This window comes from Prunus mume, linkage group LG1 (genome assembly GCF_029339155.1).
Source record: "Prunus mume cultivar Tortuosa linkage group LG1, ASM2933915v1, whole genome shotgun sequence".
NCBI classification, from domain to species: Eukaryota; Viridiplantae; Streptophyta; class Magnoliopsida; order Rosales; family Rosaceae; genus Prunus; species Prunus mume.
The window spans coordinates 25,310,419-25,334,479 of NC_142698.1; the positions used below are offsets into that span (position 1 = coordinate 25,310,419).

Here is a 24,061-nt window from a genome sequence, read left to right on the forward strand (position 1 = left end):
TTTACTGTTGAGATTGCCTAAAATGAATCTGAATCGCTGATTATCCAATATGTTGGAATATTTCAAAAAATAAATAATAATAATAAAAAGCATAACAAAACATACCAAAAATAGCCTTTGCTTTTCAATAAACTAGAGGGAATCTTCATTCCCACTTGCCAGCAACACGCACATGATGGGCTTCTCACATCATGCAATAAAAAAATATTTATTAAAGCAGAATTGGGCCCCACAGATTTATCAGTCCAAGCAGAATTCTGGGTGGAATTCCAGTCCAATTTTGAGGCATCTCAAATTTTCACCTCCCAAAATACATAGGTTGGAGATGGTTTTTGGAGGCTAAACTCAAAATTTGAGTTTCCACCCCAAAGGTTGGAGATGGTCTAACAATGCAAATGTTTCTCTTTTGAACCTTCAATCAATTGACAAAATCAACCAAATTCTTGGCAACTTTCCGAGTGAAAACATTAATACCCATAAAATCAATAATATCTTCGGAAATTTTCTCAATTCCCATTTCTTCATTGTCCTGCTCAATAAATTGCTTATCAAATTGCTTTGAATGCCCAAACAATTTTCATTGCAATTTTCACACTTGCAATGATCAGATATTGGAGGTAAATCTAAATTTAATAAATTTGGCGAAGAACAAGATGCACCAAAATTACTAAATCCAATTGTACCTTTAAAGACACAATGAGAATCAATGTGCCCCTATTCACTTTACTCACACAACGGAGCGCAACAATGAAAATGGCTATCTCCCTCGTACCCTCCATCGAGACTCCCACATCTTAGAGTGTCAATGTGAGCTACTCGATTCATATAAGGGTTTATCCCTCCCTATTAGAACTCTTACCTATCCGGGTTGGAGCTTCAATGCGAGCGATGCATTTTGTAAGTTGATGTAGCATCCTCTTAATTTCCTCCATGTCGTTGTAGTTGTCGACACGACTCTCCATCCAAAAACCTACCCGAGAACTTAGATCTTGAGTCGTAGCTCTTATATCAATTTATGGGGATCGGAGTTCGGACATAGGTCACCAATAACACACACGAACACCCAAGTCTAGGGTAGTCCAAATTCACATATATCATAGCAAATTCAGGCCACAAATAAACTATTTCATTAATCATCAACCAAGCATAAGACTTAGGAACCAAGGCTACTTGATTTAAAAATAAACTAATTATTTATAAAATCACACATAAATAATAAAAGATACTATAAAACTACCTAAATAAAAAAAAATAACTATATCTTATAAAATAACTAATTAAATGGTAAGTATATATCCAGATCCTCCCCTATGCTCCTACATTAATAACAAAAGGATAAAAGTTGGTTTATGTGAAATGGAAAATATCAAGTGTGAACCAAATGAAGGTTCCCCGGTCTAAGAAACAAAACAACCAAAATCACCAATTCATAAAAGTGTGACGTATAAGGATATTCACTAAAAACTTGTATCAACCTAGCACTTAATAATAACAACACCAAACAAAATAGCTCCAGGTATTTCGTTTTAAAACTAGCATATTTAAATCAGTAATTAGTTCTCATCGCCAACTTATACTATAACTAGCTAGACCTAGTTGCATTTTATTAGAATTGGAATAATAACAAAAACAAATTTTATTTTACTTTTTTGTTTCTAAAGTAACTCTCATCAACCAACACTACAGCTCATGCTTTACCGAAACGTTTCTGGTTCACCCCAACATTCTCCACTTGTCCGACTGTTGCTCAATAGTTTTTGGATATCAAACGGACCTCTCCAGAATGTCTTGGAACGAGCATGAAGAAATTAATAATACTTTTTTATCTTTTGAGTTGGCCTGACGGATAGGTTGCTCAAGACCTTTGGTCTCTACCCCGACTCAATGAAAAAAATAAGATCACTTCTTATGGGTTCGTTGAGAATGATTTTAATCTAGTTCATAGCCTAGTAGAAATAGAAGGCGATCTAGGCCTTGAGGAGCCTCTAAAATATCTTTTATATCATGACCAATGCCCAATTGGTTCTATACATGTGACTCGCTACCATGAAAAGAATTGCAATAGTTAAATGATGGTGTGTAATATCGGTCAGCTATAGATCTCCAGTTTTGTTGAGGGAGCAACCTCATGTTTCACCTTGAATTGGTCAATTATGGGGAATTATATATACGTTTTCCTTTTATATTATAATAGTATATATAGATTTTTTATTTTTCTTAGAAGAGAGAAAGGGTTCGCTTTCTAGAAGATTTGCTCGAGGCTACTTTGATCTGAGAAGAAATACGTTTAAGTGCTTAGCTTGCCGATTGAACTCCTTTCCGGGAGAGAGACAAAAGTACCAACTTGCGACTCCGGAGAGCACAAATCTCACAAAATAATTCAAGAGTAAACATATCTCTCCTACATCTGATCTCAACCAGGATACCATTTTTTCATCGACATGTAGGGTGAATTCTAAGGTCCCATATTCTGGTTGTAAAGCGGAAGAGGAGGGAGAATGGGCACAACCCTAAAGAAATATTCTTATAATAAAATATGTCGAAATTTTTTGCGAAAATTTCTGAAATAAAAAATAAATGTTCAATAGCAAAACAAGTTAAGTTGATCGGTTAATTCAATAAGAAATGGGTTTTAGCACTTGATTTCGTTGGTACCACCCAACTGAATCCAATTCAATTGTTTACTTATTCAATTTCAGGGAATTATATCCCACCAATTAACTCTAGATTTTTGCATCCACAATAACTCATCTTAATCCATGATTTCGCAGAATTCATCTTGCATATCCCTCTTAAGATTCACTAAAAATGGGTTAGCTTTATTCCAATTTTGATTTGCCACCTACTTGTTTCATGGCTTTAATTTGAGATGCAGATTCTACCCTAGAAACAAAAATACCCATATTAATGGTCATTGAATTGCATGTATGTTGCACATTAAATCTACCAACACATCTAATAAATACAATCCAACAACCGAAATTAGAAATATATAACTAATTCTTAACGTGCTTATCTCCTACATCTAACTACTGATTAGGTACTAAATAAAAGTAAAACTCACATGTTGGTTTCCATGACAACTTTGACAAGTACCATGGTTCTTTGAAAGTTAAAAGCTCACATGTTCTTTTTCTTTTCATTCTTGTTAAGATACACTGACCAATATTATTCTATATATATAGAATAATATAGAATTTCAAGGTCAACTCAACTCATTTTCTTATATCATTGCGTTATATGTTATTAATCAACTCAACTCATTCTATTATACCATCCCGTTATGTTATTAATCAATTCATATTATAACATGTGTTTTATAAAGTCATTCACTCATGTTATAGTACTTAACACTACATAGTGATGCAACGGTCAAACCCAAATCCTTTTTCTAGATGACTAGTTTTTGGTGAATGCATGATCATCATTTATTTGAAATCATAGTCTTCCTCTTAATCTACTTTTGTAATTTTCATCATCTTATAGAATTTACCTGCTGGGAGGTCCAAATAAGACCATCTTTAAGACTGAGACGGTTACCAAATTTGTTGTCCAAGGAAATTGGTTGTATACAGAGAGCATGGTCATTGAAATTCTCAAAGGACAAGAGCACCAGTTTGTTTACTTGTACATAAAGATAAAGCATCCCGAAGAACAAAGACAAAAGCAGAAGCAGCTCTCTGATGGCAATACCCAAATCAATTTAAATCAAGTTTAATAGAATTCTCATAGTGGATAGGAAATATGTATCAAATGTATATTATCGAAATAAGATGTATATTGGCGGCTCAATTCAGAACACATATCATCAAACCTTAGCGAAATAACGTTCATAGACAACCGCGAAAAGCCAACAAAACAAGAACAGAACACCTAAGAAAATTAATGAAGTTTTAACGTTTAATTGTTTAAAGAAGAGAGGCCCATACAACAGTGACATAATTGGCATATCAATCACCCCATTTCTTTTAGTTGTCATTCCCTCTCACATCTCAATTCAAAAAAAATCTGTAAATTACAACACATATACATATAAAATATAGGTATATTATCAAACAGTTACTTTTATTGCGTATATTTTTCATAATTAAAAATAGGTACACAATAACATAATAAAAGTAGGTATATTATATGGGTGCATTGGATGATATTAATACCTAAATTAATTGTAAGTACATTAAAATTAATGTAGGTATTTGGAATGGTCATTTTCATAAAACAAATAGGTTCAACATAATTAGTATGTAGTTTTATTCATAAACATTACATGTATAATTCATAAAGCGAAAAGCCAACAAAACAAGAACAGAACACCTAAGAAAATTAATGAAGTTTTAACGTTTGAATAGGAACAAAAAGTGAAGGGTTTTAGGTATGGCAAATTGAATTTAAATAAGCCAAATTTACTATTTAAAGAATTAGCACTAATTTTTATTTTGAGTTAGACACCTAATTATGAAAATTTACACACATATATATATATATATATAGAGAGAGAGAGAGAGAGAGAGAGAGAGAGAGCGTGGCATGGCCGTCAGTGCCATGGCCGTCACCCTCAGGGCCATGCCCACTGATCATCTCTTTGATCAAAACTACTATCAGATTCAAAAAATAAAAGTAAAACATCAAATTCAAAAAAGCCGTCTTGTTTACTCTTTTCTTTTGCACTGTTTTGTTTTGTCTTTTTTCGTTTGTTTGTTCAAATGCGTAAAGAAGATATGAAACGGGTCTTTGTGGGTGACAGATCAAATACACACGATCTTTTATTGGAAATGAAGTTGGATATATAAATTTTCATTATAAACACATATGAAAAACAACCAAACCAAACACAAGTCAAAGAATCATAAAAGCAAATTTACCAACAAAGAGACAGAACCATAAAAGCAAAGCCTTTAGAAATGAATGTACAACAAGATTTAGAAGCTAAATATGGGCATTAACCAAGAAACCCTACTTAGAGCCGCTAATAGTGTAAATGTATGTACCACAAACTGCATTTGATCATCCATATCAATTAGTGCTCTGCCTCAACTTGGATCAAAATATTACAAATCCTAGATCAAGCTCCCATTGGAAAGATGAATGAATAAAATTAACAATCAACTCATTACAACATGACAATACGGTAAACACAACTTCGTCAATGGAAGGACGATTAAAGGACAAATTCAAGAGCAAAGATTGGGTCTAGGCATTTTTCCAAAAGGAAAGAGCCATAATGGTTCTTCCTTTCCATCCCTGCAGAATCCAATGGCCATCTTCATCAATCCTAAAATCATTATGATAACCCCTAAACTTCAACATTCTCTTCATTTTCTTCAAAAGCTCTTGGTCTACTGGGAGTTGCTTGAACCCAGCCCTCACATTCCTAACCTGCCACTGTTTGTATGTCTCAGGCCTTTCAACTCTTTCCAGTCCCTCACACGCTATGACATTCAATATGTCCCTGCCATATACATATTTTTCGAACATCAGCCGCCGTTCATCTTCACGAGGAACACTGGCCTCGAACACATCAAACAGTGCAGAGAAGTGGAAGAGTGCCTCTCTGAACCGTGTGACAAAGAAGGGTGAATTGTATGTCCCATTCACAACCCCATGAATGAATAGGTCTGGATTAATTTTCTTGATCAACTTTAGGACAATGTCTCTTGGACTGTTCACCATCACTGTCTCATCAGGTATGTGCTTTAGCCGGTTCATACAATTCACAACAATCACCTCATTTCTGTCAATTTTAAGATCCTCAAATTGGATTGTTTCCCACTTCTGAGCAATGACATTGTACTCAAATGGGACATTAAATCTCTCAGCATATTTTTTCAGGCGACGCCCCGTCTCTTCAACCCTTTCTGTAGGTCGGAAACCTGGTTGGGGAAGCTCAATTGCTGTGATACGAAGCATAGGAGGTCCACCCGGTCTCTTGGAGAGACATTGGATAAAGCAGGGCCATTGGAAACCATAAGAAATGCCAAAATCAATAACGTGAAGCCTTGTTTCTTTTTCTGCTAGTTTCAGAATTGTTCTGTTGGCCAAGAAATTTGACACCGTCCTGAAAGGGGATGAAGTAACAAATACCTCATAAGCTTTTAAGATTTCAGCAGCTGATATCTGCATACTAATAAGGGGAGAGTATGATGGAGTTCTGGCTCCAGCCAAGCGTGCCTCTAGGCCATCTGCAAAGTAATGAGCTAATCTCTGGGTAGCATCACCATATGGGGAAGAATGCTGCCTTATCTGCTTGAGTAGTTCACTTGCAGTTCTTTGGTCATAGCTTGCCACAGCTTGTGCACATTGAGTTAACAGTGTGCTCAAATCTACTAGTTCCCAGTTGTTATTCTGTTTCTTTGAACGCGCTGTTTTAGACCCTTTTTGCTTGTTGCGCTGCAACTTCCCACTTCCCTCAGTTATCAAAGATTCATCAGGAGAACAAGACTCAAACCCATGATTCCCATGACAAAGTAATACCTCATCAAACATTTCTTGCGGCTCCGAGTTGTCAGCAAAAGCAACTGGCTGCTTGTTGCTTCTGCCTTCTTCTGGATAATCAGCATCCTCCCTTTGATGATTTTTTTTTCCCTTTGATCCATTTGTTGAGTTGTAGCCATCATTGTCTGGCGTTGTCATCAGTATGTTAGTACTTGAAGGCCACTGATCAAGACCCGGAGGCATTAACCGGTACCCCTCCGGTTTTACATTTGGAAGGAACTTGCTTGCTTCCCCTAACCCTCCAAAATGCCTAAGACTTTGCATCTCAGAAAGTGAATCTGAAACCAAACCAGCATCTGATAGAGACTGAACAAGAGAAGATTGGACATGTGAAGCTTCTGAAGGATCAAAAACCCAGTCTGTCTTCGCAGCAATAGAGCCATTACTGCTATGACAACTATGTGGGGAATCATCATCTGAGTTCTCAAAGCTTTGGTGCACAGAAAGAGGGGGTTGCTTGGGTGAAGGATGGTTATTCTGATTAAGGACATCATAGAAAGATTTTTCAGCAGCGTGGAGGGCCAAACAGTCCTGCAACATGCAGGGCTTACCCTCCAGGTCTTCTTCTAGAAGAATATCACTTATGTACTTAATCACAGGGCGATTGTACTCACTAATGTCAATAGTATCTCCATCTGAACCAGAGCTCAAAGAAGTATTTGAATCACTAGGGTGGTCCAAATTGGTTGAAAGGCAAACTGGACTGGTGGATTCTTGATTTACTTGGAACCCATTTACCAGATTCTGATTAGAATAGAATGAAGCTGAGCCATGCCCAAAATTGAATCTTTCCATGGAAAGAGAGTATCTTTTAAGAAGGGAATCCATAAAAACAATCTATCAACCAATCTGCCTGGTCAGATTTTTAATTTTTCAAGAAACCCAACCGTGATATGAAATTTTGGAATAGAAAGGAATTGAAATGAATATTGGAATCTCAAGTAATGAGACTCACCAAATAAGAACTTGACCCAATTGGACGAATGAGAGATACCCAGAACACAAACAGATAGCAAGATTCAGATTTGCACAATATCAGCAAACTGGTTTATGTTATGAACAGGAAAATGATCGAACGAACAAAAATTGAATAAAATGATGAAACTTCTGGAATAACTAAGAAATATAGCAGAGTGCCTCACACCTGAAGAAAATCATAATTACCAGACAGCTTTAATGGACTCTGGAGACGTGTATATATACATAGGAGAATATGCTTATCCTCTGCCAAAAAACAGAAGCTGGAAGCTCCATCTTCATAGCAATGAACCTTCTGGCTGGGAAGGCCTCGTTGAACCAGCCGCCACCTTTGTTTATTATTACAGTTGTAGACCACATAGGGTAGCCAATGAGGTTTTGACATCAAGTGTTTTCAAGTTTCTGTGAGAGTCGAGGACGATACATTAAAGTCAAATCCATGCGTGATTGACAATTAACAAATTAACGTTGGAAAGACTGAAGATTGAGTATGTGAATTTTTAGGAGTTGGTTTATGTGAAATGGAAAAATATATAATATATAATATAATTATAGCAGTTCCTCCCTTCTCATGCTTATCTCCTAAATCAAACTACTGTTTAGGTACTAAATAAAAGTAAAACATCACATGTTGGTCCTAAGACAACTTTGACGAGTCCCCATCTTGTTTTAGTCTTCCCTTTGGAATTTCTTTTTCTTTTCTTTTTATCCTTGTTAAGATACACTGACCAATGTTATTTTATACGACAAGTATGTTCTATTATAATTAATTAACATTTTAGCTTTAGATTGGTTGTCGTTGCTTGATGAAAATTTTCGGTGTAATGTTAATGACATAGAATTTCAAGGTGAACTCAACTTATTCTCTTTTTTTTTTTTTTTTTTTAATACAAGTCATAGTCTAAACTATAGGGGATGAGAATTTCTTACACACGCATAACTATGATATCGTGAGAATTGAGCATGAGACCTCTGATATGCAAATCAAGGTCTTTTTCCACTGAGTTAGACTCCGTTGACAATCTCATTTTGATCATCACATAAGGATGAGCATATATTGTTTGTTGACCTAAAAATATATGTTATAGAATTTTCCCGCTTGGAGGTCCAAATAAGACCATCTTTAAGATTGAGACGGTTACCCGCATTTGTTGTCCAAGGAAGTTGGTTTTATACACAGAGCATGGTCATTGAAATTCTCAAAGGACAAGAGCACCAATTTTTTTTTTTTTTTTGGTGGTTACATTGGAGGAAAGAATCTACCAATACTGCGGTGGGAACGCATTGGCATAGCACTGGGGACGGTCCTTAGAAGGGACTAACCTGTGCTATAGCCCAGGTGAGTTGTTATTTTATCAACCTAAAATTTAATTTAGCTCACCCATACCTACTAATGACAATCATGTCACGCTCACATCCAAAGACTCATAGGTTCATCGCTCATCCAACAATACACTCAATGACAAGAAGAAGAGACAAACTAATGAATTGAATTCTCTTCGACTATTACGGGACGTTCTTGTGTAGGACATCTCTATAAAGTTCTCTCTAAAATGAAAAGTATTTCCGTCTTGTTATTACTTTTTTAGCCTACTGCCAACTTCTTTTTTTATATATTTATATTATTTTTTTATGAATACTTTATTGCTAATTTTCCTTTCACTGATAACCCTCTTCACACATAATCCCTTTAAGTCAAAAATAAAATAAAATAAATAAAAGAATAAATTGGTACGTTGCAGTAGCTGCACTTTTATGTTCCACTCTCTGGTGCGTATATAAGATAAATTTAACCCATCCCATTTTAAAAGCCTAGATCCGTCCCAAAAGAGCACCAGTTTATTTACTTGTACATAAAGCATCAATTAAAATCAAGTTTTATTAAAATCTCATATAGGATAGGAAGTCATATTTTGTATCAACTATATAATGATAGCAAACAAAAATGTGTGATGTTGTTTGGACAGTGACTGGCGGCTAATTAATTATGATTGATTAAGTAATTTATGAAATTAATTAAATATTTAAATAATAATTATTCAAAAATATTTAAAGAGTATAGCCAGCGGCTATACTTTTAAAATATTCGTATATATTTAAAGCGTATACACGCTCGGCTATACTCTTTAAATATATATTTTAAAAGTATAGCCCTGCGGTTATGCTTTCAAAATAGGGAGTTTCACTAAAACACCCAAAATGGAGGTTGAAATTATAAAAAAACCCAACACCCAAAACACTTTATAAACACACCCAAAACTCATCATTACACACACTCAAAACCATTTATAAACACACCCAAAAAGTTGACTTTGGGGTTGATTTTGGGTGTGTTTCTATGTTTAAATAGTGTTTGGATTTTTTTATAAATACATGTCTAGAATTGGGTTTATTTATAAATTTGTATTCAAGATATTCATTTAAATATTAGGTATAGCCACGCAGCTATACCATTAAAATATTTGAATATATTTAACGAGTGTAGTGGCTATACACTTTAAATATTAATATATTTTAAAAGTATAGTGCGGCTATACTCTTTAAAGAAAAATAAGGAGGAATTGCAACCCCTATAATAACAGGAGAATGGTAGTTAATGAAGAAGATGAACCAAATTCATATGTGGATCAATAAGCAAAACAAAGAGATCACTTAACCAATAGGTCTTCCGACAACAAACCACTTGTTAAAATCTACCTCAAGGCACACTCAACTAACTAGGTTTAGGTTCGGTTATGTCGTACTAACTATATATTAAGATTGAAACTCTAATCGTAAAACATACACTTTGAAAATATATTAATATTTAAAGAGTATAGTCGTGCGGCTGTACTCTTTAAATATATTCGAATATTTTAAGGGTATAGCCCTGTGACTATACTGTTTAAATATACAAATATTTTAAGGATATTGATAGGAATTTTAATACCTGCGCAAACAGGGTTAAAATCACTAAAAATACAAGAATACAAGGTAATTATAGTATAAATGCTCATGCAAGGTCGTTGTCCCCAAAGATTGTTTGACTAATCTGTAATTAAACTAACTCTTAATTAATAACTAATATAGATTTTATCAAAGATTTGAAGTTTATGAAACAGTAAAAGAAATCAAAGTTATAATAACGATTTCTTTTTAAAGACTAACAATTTAGAAAACTAGGTTTAGCCAACACCATCGCAATCCTATGCAATTCTCTCAATTACTTATGAATTTCCACATATATGCTTTGAAGGTTAGGTTTTCCTAATGCATATTTTCCTTGTGATGTTCAACGTATATCTAACATGCAATCCGTCTGATGTTCGGATCAAATATAAACATGCAAGACTCATTAAGCTTTGTGAAAAACCATGCAACCCTTAAGAGCGTGAAAGTGAACTTACAATTACTAATCACAAGAAGCCCTCCTCAATTTCAGGTGATGTTCCAACAGAAATTGCATCAATTTACTTGTCTACACATCCTAATGGTGATCAGTCATTAAAATAGATAGATAGTTTTAAACACAGTGATTAATAATTCAAAGCAAACATGCATCCATTCATAAGCAAATTAATAAAACTACATATTCATGCTAAGGCTTACGGCCTCGGCAAAGGGAATTAGTTACACATAATCATAATTGAAATCAATAAAATATCATTCAATTTCCAAAACCCTAGCAATTGCTCCAAAAGCCAAAAAGAAGTTCTAAAGGAGATCCCTAAATTGCTGTGAAAAGAAGCTTAAATACCTCCTAAAACCTAGCTACCCAATAACTAAGTTAAAATAAAATAAGACTAGGAAATAAAGGGATTAGGAGAATCTGCCCAAATCTGTTTTGGTCTCAAATCTCCTCCAAATCTGGCCCAAGATAGCTCGTTTTAAAGATACAAATATTCGGGCCAGAAATCATCGCCTGAAATTCTGACACGATCAAGTTAAGTGACTCACGAACGTCCTCCAACTGGAATTACTCCAAAATTCGTCCATTTGATTATGTTTTGCTCCAGAGGAAGTTGAAAGACCTATATTAGAAATATAATTCAGACTAAGAATGGGGTTAAATATATAATATAAAATCGACTCATCAGATATAAGGTTGAAGTCCAGCCCCGACAGATGGTGGGCTCCATAAAGACTAGGTAGGCCCAAAGGTAAGAACAAAGCTGTTGCTTGAAGGTGCTAACGTCAGCGAATAAATTTTTATAAAAAAAAACAAACAAACAAACAAACAAACAAATCAAAACAAATTCTGAAATATTACCAAAAAATTCATAATCCTTTTTTATACATACCTAACCATTTTTATTTATTATTAATCTCATACATAAAAAATAATAATAATCTCATGTGAAGAGTAATTGCCCTTGGGTTGCCATGGCAATGGATTAAAAAAATCAAAAAAATATTGCTAGATCAAGCACTATTCACATAAATAGTGTCTGCCCTTATTTGCCATTTCCATTTGTCATGGCACCATGAGTGAAAGTGCTTTTATATTTATGTATGCGGCTGCATCAGATGAGGGATTTACAGACCAAAAAGTGAGTTATTCGGGATGGACTTTTGGCCTAGGTTGCTACGTCTTGGAGTCCCACGAATGGTTCAACCTGCTTTAAAGCCCCATTGGGCTTGCTCTTAGCCGCTAATAGTGTAAATGTAAAAAACAAACCGCATTTGATCATCGTATCAATTAGTGCTCTGTTTCAAACTTGGATCCAAATATTACAAATCCTAGATCAAGCTCCCATTGGAAAGATGAATAAATAAAATTTACAATCAACTCATTACAACATGACAATACGGTAAACACAACTTCGCCAATGGAAGGAAGATTAAAGGAAAAATTCAAGAGCGAAGAGAATAGTGGTCTAGGCTTTTTTCCAAAAGGAAAGAGCCCTAGTGATTCTTCCTTTCCATCCCTGCAGCATCCAATGGCCATCTTCATCAATACTAAAATCATTATGATAACCCATAAACTTCAACATTCTCTTCACTCTCTTCAAAAGCTCTTGGTCTAGTGGGAGCTGCTTGAACCCAGCCCTCACATTCCTAACCTGCCACTGCTTGTATGTCTCAGGCCTTTCAACTCTTTCCAGTCCCTCACACGCTACGACATTCAATATGTCCCTCCCATATTGAGCTTTTTCGAACAGCAGCCGCCGTTCATCTTCATGAGGAACACTGGCCTCAAACATATCAAACAGTGCAGAGAAGTGGAAGAGTGCCTCTCTGAACCGTGTGACAAAGAAGGGTGAATTGTATGTCCCATTGACAACCCCATGAATGAATAGGTCTGGATTAATTTTCTTGATCAACTTTAGGACAATGTCTCTTGGACTGTTCACCATCACTGTCTCATCAGGTATGTGCTTTAGCCGGTTCATACAATTGACCACAATCACCTCATTTCTGTCAATTTTAAGATCCTCAAATTGGATTGTTTCCCACTTCTGAGCAATGACATTGTACTCAAATGGGACATTGAATCTCTCAGCATATTTTTTCAGGCGACGCCCCGTCTCTTCTACCCTTTCTGTAGGTCGGAAACCTGGTTGGGGAAGCTCAATTGCTGTGATACGAAGCATAGGAGGTCCACCCAGTCTCTCGGAGAGACGGTGGATAAAGCAGGGCCATTGGAAACCATAAGAAATGCCAAAATCAATAACGTGAAGCCTTGTTGCTTTTTCTGCTAGTTTCAGAATTGTGCTGTTCGCCATGAAATTAGACATATTCTTGAAAGGGGATGAAGTAACATATACCTCATGCGCTTTTAAGATTTCAGCAGCTGATATCTGCATACTAACAAGGGGAGAGTATGATGGAGTTCTGGCTCCAGCCAAGCGTGCCTCTAGGCCATCCGCAAAGTAATGAGCTAATCTCTGGGTAGCATCACCATACGGGGAAGAATGCTGCCTTATCTGCTTGAGTAGTTCACTTGCAGTTCTTCGGTCATAGCTTGCCACAGCTTGTGCACATTGAGTTAACAGTGTGCTCAAATCTACTAGTTCCCAGTTGTTATTCTGTTTCTTTGAACGCGCTGTTTTAGACCCTTTTTGCTTGTTGCGCTGCAACTTTCCACTTCCCTCAGATATCAAAGATTCATCAGGAGAACAAGACTCAAACTCACGATTCCCATGACAAAGTAATACCTCATCAAACATTTCTTGCGGCTCAGAGTCGTCAGCAAAAGCAACTGGCTGCTTGTTGCTTCTGCCTTCTTCTGGATAATCAGCATCCTCTCTTTGATGATTTTTCTTTCCCTTTAATTCATTTGTTGAGTTATAGCCATCATTGTCTGGCGTTGTCATCAGTATGTTAGTACTTGAAGGCCACTGATCAAGACCCGGAGGCATTAACCGGTTCCCCTCTAGTTTTACATTTGGAAGGAACTTGCTGGCTTCCACTAACCCTCCAGAATGCCCAAGACTATGCATCTCAGAAAGTGAATCTGAAACCAAACCAGCATCTGATAGAGACTGAACAAGAGAAGATTGAGCATTTGAGGTTTCTGAAGGATCAAAAACCCAGTCTGTCTTTGCAGCAATAGAGCCATTACTTCTATGACAACTATGTGGGGAATCATCATCTGAGTTCTCAAAGCTTTGGTGCACAGAAAGAGGGAGTTGGTTGGGTGAAGGAGGGTCCTCCTGATTAAGGACATCATAGAAAGATTTTTCAGCAGCTTGGAGGGCCAAACAGTCCTGCAACATGCAGGTCTTACCCTCCAGGTCTTCTTCTAGAAGAATATCACTTACGTACTTAAGCACAGGGTGATTGTAATCACTAAAGTCAATAGTATCTCCATCTGAACCCGAGCTCAAAGAAGTACTTGAATCACTAGGGTGATCCAAATTGGTTGAAAGGAGAACTGGACTGGTGGATTCTTGATTTACATGGAACCCATTTACAAGATTCTGATTAGAATAGAGTGAAGCTGAGCCGTGCCCAAAATTAAATCTTTCCATGGAAAGAGAATATCTTTCAAGAAGGGTATCCATAAAAACAATCTATCAACCAATTTACCTGGTCAGATTTTTAATTTTTCAAGAAACCCAACTGTGATATGAAATTTTGGAATAGAAAGCAAATTGAAATGAATATTGGAATCTCATGTGATGACTATTGAAAATGATTGAACAAAATGCAGAAACCTCTGGAATAATTAAGAAATATAGCAGAGTACCTCAGACCTGAAGAAAATCATAATTACCAGACAGCTTTAATGCACTCTGGATGTGTATATGCATGGGAGAATATGCTTTTCCTCTGAGAAAAACAGAAGCTGGAGGAGATCCATCTTCATAGCAATGAACCTTCTAGGAAGGCCTTGTTGAAGTGGGACAAAGTCAGCCGCCACTTTTCTATTACAAACCACATAGGACTATGACAAAAATAAAAATTACGATAACCAATGAAGTTTTGACATCTAGTGTTTTCAAGTTTGTGGAATAGTCAAGAGGGCCATCAATTCAAGATGTACACCACAAACAAACCGACAAAGTTCTTAACTATTTTTCTGCCTTCCCATTATAGTTCTCTGTTCAAATTAATGTCGGTAAGACTGAAGATTGACAAGTTGGTGTATGTGAAATGGAAAATATATATATATATATATATAATTATAGCATCTCCTTTCTTCTCATGCCTATCTCCTAAATCAAACATCACATGTTATAACTTTGACAAGTCCCCATCTTGTTTTAGTCTTCCCTTTGCAATTAAGGTTTTCTTTTTCTTTTTGCTGCTAAGATACACTGACCAATATTATTCTATATGACAAGTTTATTTGATTATAATTAATCAACATTTTAGCTTTAGATTAGTTGTTTTGCTTGATGAATTTTTTTTCAATGTGATGCTAATTGCATAGAATTTTAAGGTCAACTCAACTCTTTTTTTCAAACCCAAATCTTTTTTTTCTAGATTACTAGTTTTTAGTGAACGTGTGAAGATCATTTATATGAAATCACAGTCTTCCTCTTAATCTAAGTTTGTAATTTTCATCATATAAGGATGAGCATATATTATATTAGGAGGAAAGACAACCCACCGAATTTCGATACTGGATGCCATGGGGAAGGGGAAGCCGCCACCACCACTACCGTGGTGATGTGGTGGACGTGGAATTTTCCTGCTGGGAGGTCCAAATAAGACCATCTTTAAGATTGAGACGTTTACCCAAATTTGTTGTCCAAGGGAGTTGGTTTTATACAGAGAGCGTGGTTACCAAAAAATATTCTCAAAGGACAAGAGCACCAGATTATTTACTTTTGCTTATAGCCTTTTTTAATTACTTTAATTAGCAATTATATTTTAATTATTATTACTTTATATTAGTGAATAATTAGTATTTAAATATTGTTCTAATTTTCTAAATTACTTAATAAATAGTAATGAAGTATTTTAAATTATTTTGTAGACTTTGTTTTTTTAATTTTTTATATAAAAAATTAGTTTGTTTAGTTTAATATTTGCAATTAAGTAATATCTTAGCCTTATTTAATTATATTCATGAGTTTTTATTTAATAAATAATTAGTATTTAAGTATTTTAATTAATTTCATAAATACTCATAATTAATTATATTTACTTATCTTAAATAAATTTATGGACTTTAAAATTATTTTCAATTTCCTTAAAAATAGTATCAATTATTAGATTTTTTTTTAGTATTCCAAAAATGGATTTGATTAAAATTACTTTTAATTTCTGAATATATTTTAAGAAGAATGGTGAGAGTATACTTGGGTTAAAGTAGTGATGGTAGATGCTCTAATGAGTCTTAGATTATTTCCACACACAAAAGTGATGAGTTTAAATTTCCTTCCATAAGAAAAACAGAACAAATAGCCCCCAATATCGAAAGTCTCGTCAAAGCTTATGCTGTGGTGGAACCAACTTTTGTTGTTTAAAATTGTGAAGTTCGATGAATCTTGGTCCGCCATAAGACAATTCTCTTTTTATTGTTGTTGGAGAAATACAATGTTTTGACTAATTGAGCCGCCAGTCACTGTCCAAACAACATCACCCATTTTTGTTTGCTGTCAAAGCTTAAACCCTAAAACCACTCAATTTTCAAATCAAAGACATGCAAATATATTGGATTCCTTAGGAAATCTAAAAATAAATAAGGGCATTTTTGTCCATTTTTGCTTCTTTTAAAATTTTTCTCTCTCCTTTTTCTTTTTCCAAAATGAGTAATTTAGAAAATTAGAACAATATTTAAATACTAATTATTCACTAAAGCAATAATAATTAAAATATAATTGCTAATTAAAGTAATTAAAAAAGGCTATAAGCAAAAAAGGCTTAAATATTAATATTAAGTAAATTTAGTATAGCCGCGCGGCTATATACTTAAACAGTATTGTCACTCGGCTATATTAAATATATTATTATTTAGAGAGTACAACCGCTCAACTATACTTGTTAAATATTGGTATATTTTTAAAAGTATAGGTTTTATGATTAGAATTTTGATCTCAATATACGGTTAGTATGACATAACCGAACCTAAACCTAACTAGTTGAGTGTGCTTTGAGGTAGATTTAGCAGGTGGTTTGTTGTCAGAAGACCTATTAGTTAAGTGATCTCCTTGTTTTGCTTATTGATCCACATATGAATTTGGTTCATCTTCTTCATTATCTATCATTCTCCTGTTACAAAATTAGTTTGTTTAGTTAAAAATTTGCAGTTAATAATATCTTAGTCTTATTTAATTATATTAATTATTAATTATATTTTCATTATACTTTTTGAATGAATAATTAGTATTTAAGTATTTTAATTAATTTCATAAATTACTTAATAAATTATAATTAATTATATTTACTTATCTTAAATAATTTTGTGGACTTAATCTTGGGTTGTATATTAATTAAACACCTCCAGAAGGCAGTGGAGAACATGCATGCAGAGTACTCTGCTAGAGCCCTTAACGGGAAAGTATTGTTACATGCAATTTTTATAGAAAGCACCTGTCATTTCCATGCAAGTCATTTTTCTGAGAAAATGAAAGTTGAATTAGGCATCAGAGCATTCATATTCTAGCAATAATCTTTACTTATATATTTACTTATGTTCCTTCTGAGAAACTAATGAGCTAGAAGTTTAGAAAGTTACCTGTTGAAGGAACCCGGTCTCCATCCGACACGAGATTAACAGCTTCGCAGCACGGTGGAGAGGCACAGGGTCTCTTTCTGCCTGCTACATTTTTTCTTTTAAGAAAGAAGTGAGAATGCAAGATGAATGAAATTAACTAAGAAAGTTTTTTTAAATCATGAACTGACCTGTTGAGTATGTATTAAACCCATTAAAGCCCATGCAGTTTGGACTAAGTTTGATCTTCCTTCAAGTGGTGTATACTTCTGCATAACAAAAGACAAGCTGCTTAGAGAAGAAACAGATTCCCATGCCAAGAGACTTTTTTTAGACAAAACTATATGTTCGAGGAGAAAGCTCTTTCATGGACCAATTAATAATACCAGTTCCATTTTCTCCATAAGTAAGGGGTTTTTACTTGTTTCAACAACAAAGATTGGCTATACAGGTTTCATATTAATGTGTGGCTAACAGATACATCTACGAAAACTAACACGATTTTAGTTAAAGAGCATCATTTAGCTGGTCCTTCGAAAATGTTATTAGCAATGCACAAGAAGAGTTTTACACTTATTAGAACAGAAGAGAATGTTTTGTATGGAAGTCTCCCACTGCACAAGCAAATAAACGTGTTGGTGAACACTGAACATCATCATCTCCGTAGGTTTGGATCATCTCAGTTCTCTCTCAGAAAAAATTGCTCTCATAATGATGTAGCTTTCTCAGAAAAATATATAGCTTTTGCTTAATCTTCTGTTGAGCTTGAATTAATTGTCAATCAGAGAAGACAATATGCCATTTCTTTTTTACCGACTTTATATTCCAGGTGGGGGCAACCTATCTCCAATTTGCCAAGAAAATATTTCCCATAACCAACAACAAATGACAGAAAATGACAGTCCGGGCTCCTACGGAGGAGGGCCTAAATCATCACTCACACATATCTTATCTAGAGCAGCGAATGAACCTGCAGCATCCATTAAAACTAGAAGAGAGGAGGGAGACAATAAGTAGAGTGACAAATTTACCCCCTTCAAAATCGCACGATATGAATTTTAACAGAAAATTTGACAAAATTGACTGTACGCCTAATGTTGCAACATTTTGAAACAATGACCAAAAGGTTAATAGAAAAGAGGGGCAAATGCTCGGTGAGTTTCAGTGAGAAGATTTTAGTATGAAAGTGAAAACAAGAACAGAGACCAATAAATCAGAGCCACAACTGTCTGTAACAAACATCCGAGAAAATTTCACAAGGATTATGAGCACCCTTTCAAAGATAGTCAGAGAGTCAGTAGCTTTGGAAGTAATTCAGAAATTCTGGAAGTAATTTTATGCATTAGCACAATAAAGTAGAGATGCTATTCATACCCAAAAAAAAACCTATGAGCAACACAACAGATAACTTGTGAACAAAACGACTGATCAATAGAAGACAAATGAACATGCAATATATAATGAATTCCGTAATGCCACTTCTTGAAACATCTGATAAAACAAACACAAGACTTCGCAAAAGACTGTACAAGATTCAGAATGAAAATTTCCCCTTATTACAACTACTGATGGAAAGCGAATCAAGAAAGGCGGAATTTCATTTGATTACAAATCCAACAAGAAAGGCGGAATGTCATTTTATCAGACACCCTTGCATCACAATTCTCAAAGAAATTCAAATAGGCCATGCTTTACAAGATTCCTATGCTGGAACCCAACAAGAAGAAGCATAGACAATTCGACCCTTCCATCCTTGAAGCATCCAATCACTGTCTTGATCAATTACAAAATCTTTGTGGTACCATGCCTTCACCTTATCCTTAAAGATCTTCAGCATATCTTGGTCCAATGGCAGCGGCCGCAAACCAGCCCTTGTACAACGAAGCTGCCACTGCTTATATGTCTCAGGCCTCTCAACCCTTTCTAAGCCCTCACATGCTATTACATTCATAGCCTCCCGGCCATAGAAACTCTCAAACATCAACCTCTCTTCATTGTCACGGGCTATATTAATATCAAACGCATCATACAGGGCAGAGAAGTGGAAGAGAGCCTCCCGAAATCGAGTGACAAAGAAAGGGGCATTGTAGGAACCATTGACAATGGTATGGACAAAAATATCTGGTTTCATCCTTCTGATTAGTTTTAGAACGGAATCCCTTGGACAGTTAACTTCAACTGTCTCATCAAGTAGGTTCTTGAAACGTAACATACAATTCACAGCAAGCACCTCATTCCTTTCAGTCTTGAGATCCTCTAGTTTGATAGATTCCCAATTCTGTGATGCTATGGCATTATACTCAAAAGGTACATTAAAACGCTCACAATATTTTGCCAGGCGGCGTCCAGTCTCTTCAATCCAATCTGCTGGACGAAACCCAGGTTGGGGTACCTCTATCCCCGTTATGCGTAGCTTGGGAGGTCCACCAGGTCTCTTCGAAAGATGCTGGATAAGGATTGGCCACTGAAAACCATAGAGGATACCAAAATCCACAATATGAAGGGTTGTTGCTTTCTCAGCCATCTTCAAAATCATCTTGTTTTTGAAGAAAAGTGATATTCTCTTGAAAGGGCAAGCTGAAAGATGAACTTGGTAAGCTTTCAAAGTATCGACCACTGATGTCCTTTTGGAAGCAAGGGAAGCATAAAACATCTGTGTTCCAGTGCCAGTGCCAGCCATACGAGCCTCAAGAGCATTTGCAAAAAAGTGAGCCAACCTTTGAGATCCATCACCATCAGGAGAAGAGTGCTGCCTAACCTGCTTTAGTAGTTCACTAGTGGTCCTAAAATCATTGCTAGACACAGCCTGTGCACATAAAATCAGGAGATTCCTTAAATCGACAGTTTCCTTCTTCTTTCCCTGTTTCTTAGCACGAGCTTTCCCACCATTACCATTAGACTCTTGTGGATGTCCATTTGACTGCAAAGCCTGGCTTGCTTCATTCTGAAGAGCAACATTGTCACATGGAGACTCATTATTTCCTTCAGTGCAAAGCAACACCCTGTCAAACATCTCAGATAATTCACTCTCTTGTATATAAACTGCAGACTGCTTGCTACTCCTCTCTTCTTCAGGGGCAACATCTCCCCGCTCATGATTCTTCCTTCCCCATGACCGATTAGGTGAGTTCTTCCTCTCACTCTTTTCCTTCTTGACAATAACTGTCGGAGCATGTCGTTTCACTTTTGGATACGTTGTTTTGCTTTCCAGATTAATAACCAACTGATTATCTTTTGGAAGGAACTTACTAGCTTCCTCTAACCCTCTATTGAACTGCAAGATAGATTCACTATCTGTAAATATATTCTGAGCCAGAAACTCATTTACAGAAGAGCCTTGCAGTGCATTGTCAACATGCAGCTCGTCTCCAACACTAGTCAGGTCATTTGTCAGAGGAACAGACAACCGTGAATTGGGATGTGAATTAAACTGGAAAGTGTGGTCATTGGGAAGGGAAGTTTGTGACAAAAAAGGTTTTTGGTCTACCGGATCGCCAAGCCATGGAGGATCAACCGAGTTGCTAGTACCAGGACTAGCACTACTATTACTATTACTACCACTACAATCACTACAGTTCCCAGAAAAATTACCATCGGGACTCTCAACATTTTGATCAATATAAAGGGGTTGCTGATTAGGTGAAGAAGGGTACTTTTGACCAAGAGCATCATAGAACGATTTCTCAGTCACACGAAGACCCAATGGATCATAGAACATGCAGGGTTTTTTCTCTATGTTCTCTTCCATAAGAATCTGGTTTATGAACTTGAAAACAGTTTCAGAGAAGTCATTGTCATCAGAGGAAGAGTCTCCTCCGGGGCTCACTGTAGTTATGGGAGGAACAAATGAGACTCCATCTGGACTCAAACTAGTTGATGGAACAAATGACTCTCCATCTGAGCTCACACTAATTGAAGGAACAAAATTACCAGGTTCTAAATCAGGTGATGGAAGTGAAAAATGATTATCCAAAAAGTTAAGATCTGGAGAGAGCTGGTTAAATTGGTATTCATTTATGAGATTTGGGAATTGAGTTGAATTGGTTAAGAAGGGCTCGGCATCAATATTGAAACCATTCGTGTATTCAGGGACTCCATTGATAGTTGGATCCATAATCACAAGGAAACTCTAACTCTAAAAAGTCTAAACCCTTCTTAAACTTACAAACACCACCAAAAAAGAAAGGGAGTGATGAAAATTCAAGCTAAAATCTCAGACGCAACATGAGAAGGAAAGAATTAAACGAAGTAGATTGAAGAAGCTCAAAAACCCATCAGATTTTTGCTCAGGAAGAAGCAAAGGGTTATAAGTTCAAGCTACAAGATTAAGCAAAGAACGAACCTTTACCGAAAGGAAGACATACAAGTTGAACAAAGAAGGGGTGTGGCGTACCTTGAAGAAGAGCGTAGAGATTTGGTTTGGGACTGAAAAGGGTCAACCTTGGGGAAAACTAGAACTTGGAGGAGGGGTTTTGTGCCTTATATATGCAAGGCAGAGAGAGAGAGTCACGAACTTTCTGGGAACGCCGCTTTATGAGATGAAATGGGATGGGACTTGGGCATGTGTCAGTCAGGGAGTCCTGAGGTTCTTTTGTTACCGGGTAAACCAATTTGCTGTCTGCCATCTGGTCGTGCACGTGTTTGACTATGCAACCGTCGATTTTGTCCCATTCTTTCTCTTGTTTCATTTTCATCTTTTCTTTTCATATGTAATGATACAATCAGTCGACAACGGCGTCTAGCCATAGTGGGAACCCTCTTTCCTCAAGGTTGAGGCTATCATCTCATCTGTATTGAAAAAAAAAATGATGTTAAACGAACTTTAAAATTAATTGATTATATCATATTATTAAATTATTTATTAATTTATTAATTTATTATAATATAAAATAATTAAAAAGAATATATTGAATTGTGAAATGAATTAATTGACTACATTATATTATGTAATATTTTACTAAATACACTCTACTCGGCATATTCAACCCACAACCTTATTTTTCCCAATTTCTCTAAAGGAATTAATCACATCTTCAAATATGATGGAAATTAGAGCCAAAGAGGCCCCATTTCCAATAGCACTGATTGTACCAACACACATTAATTAACAGGTACTCCAAGGATTCAGCACAGGAGAAAAGCTTGTAAATATGGAACTGTTTTGGTGCCATCCTCCTTGCTCTTGCTTGTATCTTGTTGGTTGTTTTGAGAGTCTTCCACAGCTGAGTGGTCGTTTGATGTTTGCCGTGCCATGCTCCTTGATTACACCTCCATCTGCAGGATTTTCCTCAGCTGTGTTTTTCACAACAATAGTAAAGCTGCTCCATTTTGGTTCTTTGCTTTGCTAAATTCTTAAGGGATTTTCAAATAAAATTAAGTTTAATGATCGTTATTGGGACAGTAAATTGAAAATTGTTAACTGATTTTGTTGAATAATCATCTCTTAGAGGAATTTTTTTTAATATTAATAACTTAATTTCGATGGATTAGTGTTGTGTGATAGAGTTTATTAGGTATATCATGGGTATTTTTGGTAGTTAAGTAGTGTACTTAGTTAATTTTACATTTTAATTTAAATATTATGGTGTACTTATATCATAGAGTGTACTCAGTTAATTTTAAGATTCGTTTAATAACACCCAAAAAAATTTACAATCAGTCAATTAATACATCTTAAATAATCATATATAAAAAGTTCACATCTTAAATAATATCGATTCTTCAAATTAAGTACAAGAGTCACGAATATGAAGAACAAAAACCATGCAATGATCAATTATATTAGTATGGTTTTATATCATGGTAATCGGGTTCATTGAGAAAACTTCCCCAATCTTGCTCCTCCAAAAGATGATTTAGTAGAAATCAAAGCTAAACCATGAAACTGGTGAATATTTAGTTTAGTGACACTCCACCTTCATTTTGGGTGTACACTGCAACAAATCTTCCAAACTCCAGACACCCGGAGAGGCTGAGGTTGACTTTCACGCGGTTGAAGAATATCCAACATGAGACTTTTTTTACTTTAGGTTGGAACTTTCCCAAATTGACATGGTCAAACTAGCTCAAGTCTACCGGGCATCTGAAAAGCCACCGGTTGCTCAACATAACTTGAGTACCAAAGCCTCTATCTCTACAAGTCCATGTGGATGTGGTTGGTATTCTTGAAGAGCAAGAATCTAATAGTCTACTTGATTAAGTAATCAATTTTCTTAAATAACATTAAAATTAGTGATCAGTGTGAGCTAATCACGTGGAAAACAGTGCTGGATCAATAATACAAAACAGTGGGGGTCCACATCATGCATTGATTAACGTTGCCACTAATTATTTTAAGATAATAAAAAACAGATTTCGCTTATTTATCCATCTGCTCATGTTTTGCCTTGGGCCACAAGAATTTGATCAAAACTCGTGCCACTAGATTCTTTTTTTATTCACGGATGTGGTTTCTTTTTTCCTTTTTTTGGTAGCCATCATGTCTGGATTGGATGTACCGTCACA

General features: G+C 35.6%; 1 protein-coding gene, 1 long non-coding RNA gene and 2 pseudogenes across 4 annotated transcripts; all 4 read right to left on the reverse strand.

Moving 5' to 3' along the window:
• Nucleotides 1-4,985: 4,985 nt before the first annotated feature.
• LOC103322248 (scarecrow-like protein 30 pseudogene) lies at nucleotides 4,986-7,949 on the reverse strand (annotated as a pseudogene). Its single transcript, XR_016123208.1, has one exon. The product of XR_016123208.1 is annotated as a scarecrow-like protein 30 pseudogene (transcript).
• Nucleotides 7,950-12,115: 4,166 nt separating this feature from the next.
• Nucleotides 12,116-14,809, reverse strand: LOC103323607 (scarecrow-like protein 30 pseudogene; annotated as a pseudogene). Its single transcript, XR_016122928.1, has one exon. The product of XR_016122928.1 is annotated as a scarecrow-like protein 30 pseudogene (transcript).
• A 1,344-nt stretch (nucleotides 14,810-16,153) lies between these two features.
• LOC148921412 (uncharacterized) lies at nucleotides 16,154-17,858 on the reverse strand. Its single transcript, XR_016123197.1, has 3 exons — nucleotides 17,749-17,858; nucleotides 17,582-17,665; nucleotides 16,154-17,115 (listed from the first exon to the last, which is right to left on the reverse strand). It is a non-coding gene; the product is annotated as an uncharacterized LOC148921412 (long non-coding RNA).
• Nucleotides 17,859-19,000: 1,142 nt separating this feature from the next.
• On the reverse strand, nucleotides 19,001-22,061 carry LOC103344138 (scarecrow-like protein 34). The gene has a single exon (XM_016797209.2). The coding sequence runs from the start codon at nucleotides 21,669-21,671 to the stop codon at nucleotides 19,260-19,262; it is 2,412 nt and encodes an 803-aa protein (XP_016652695.2). The 5' UTR covers nucleotides 21,672-22,061; the 3' UTR covers nucleotides 19,001-19,259.
• Nucleotides 22,062-24,061: the final 2,000 nt, after the last annotated feature.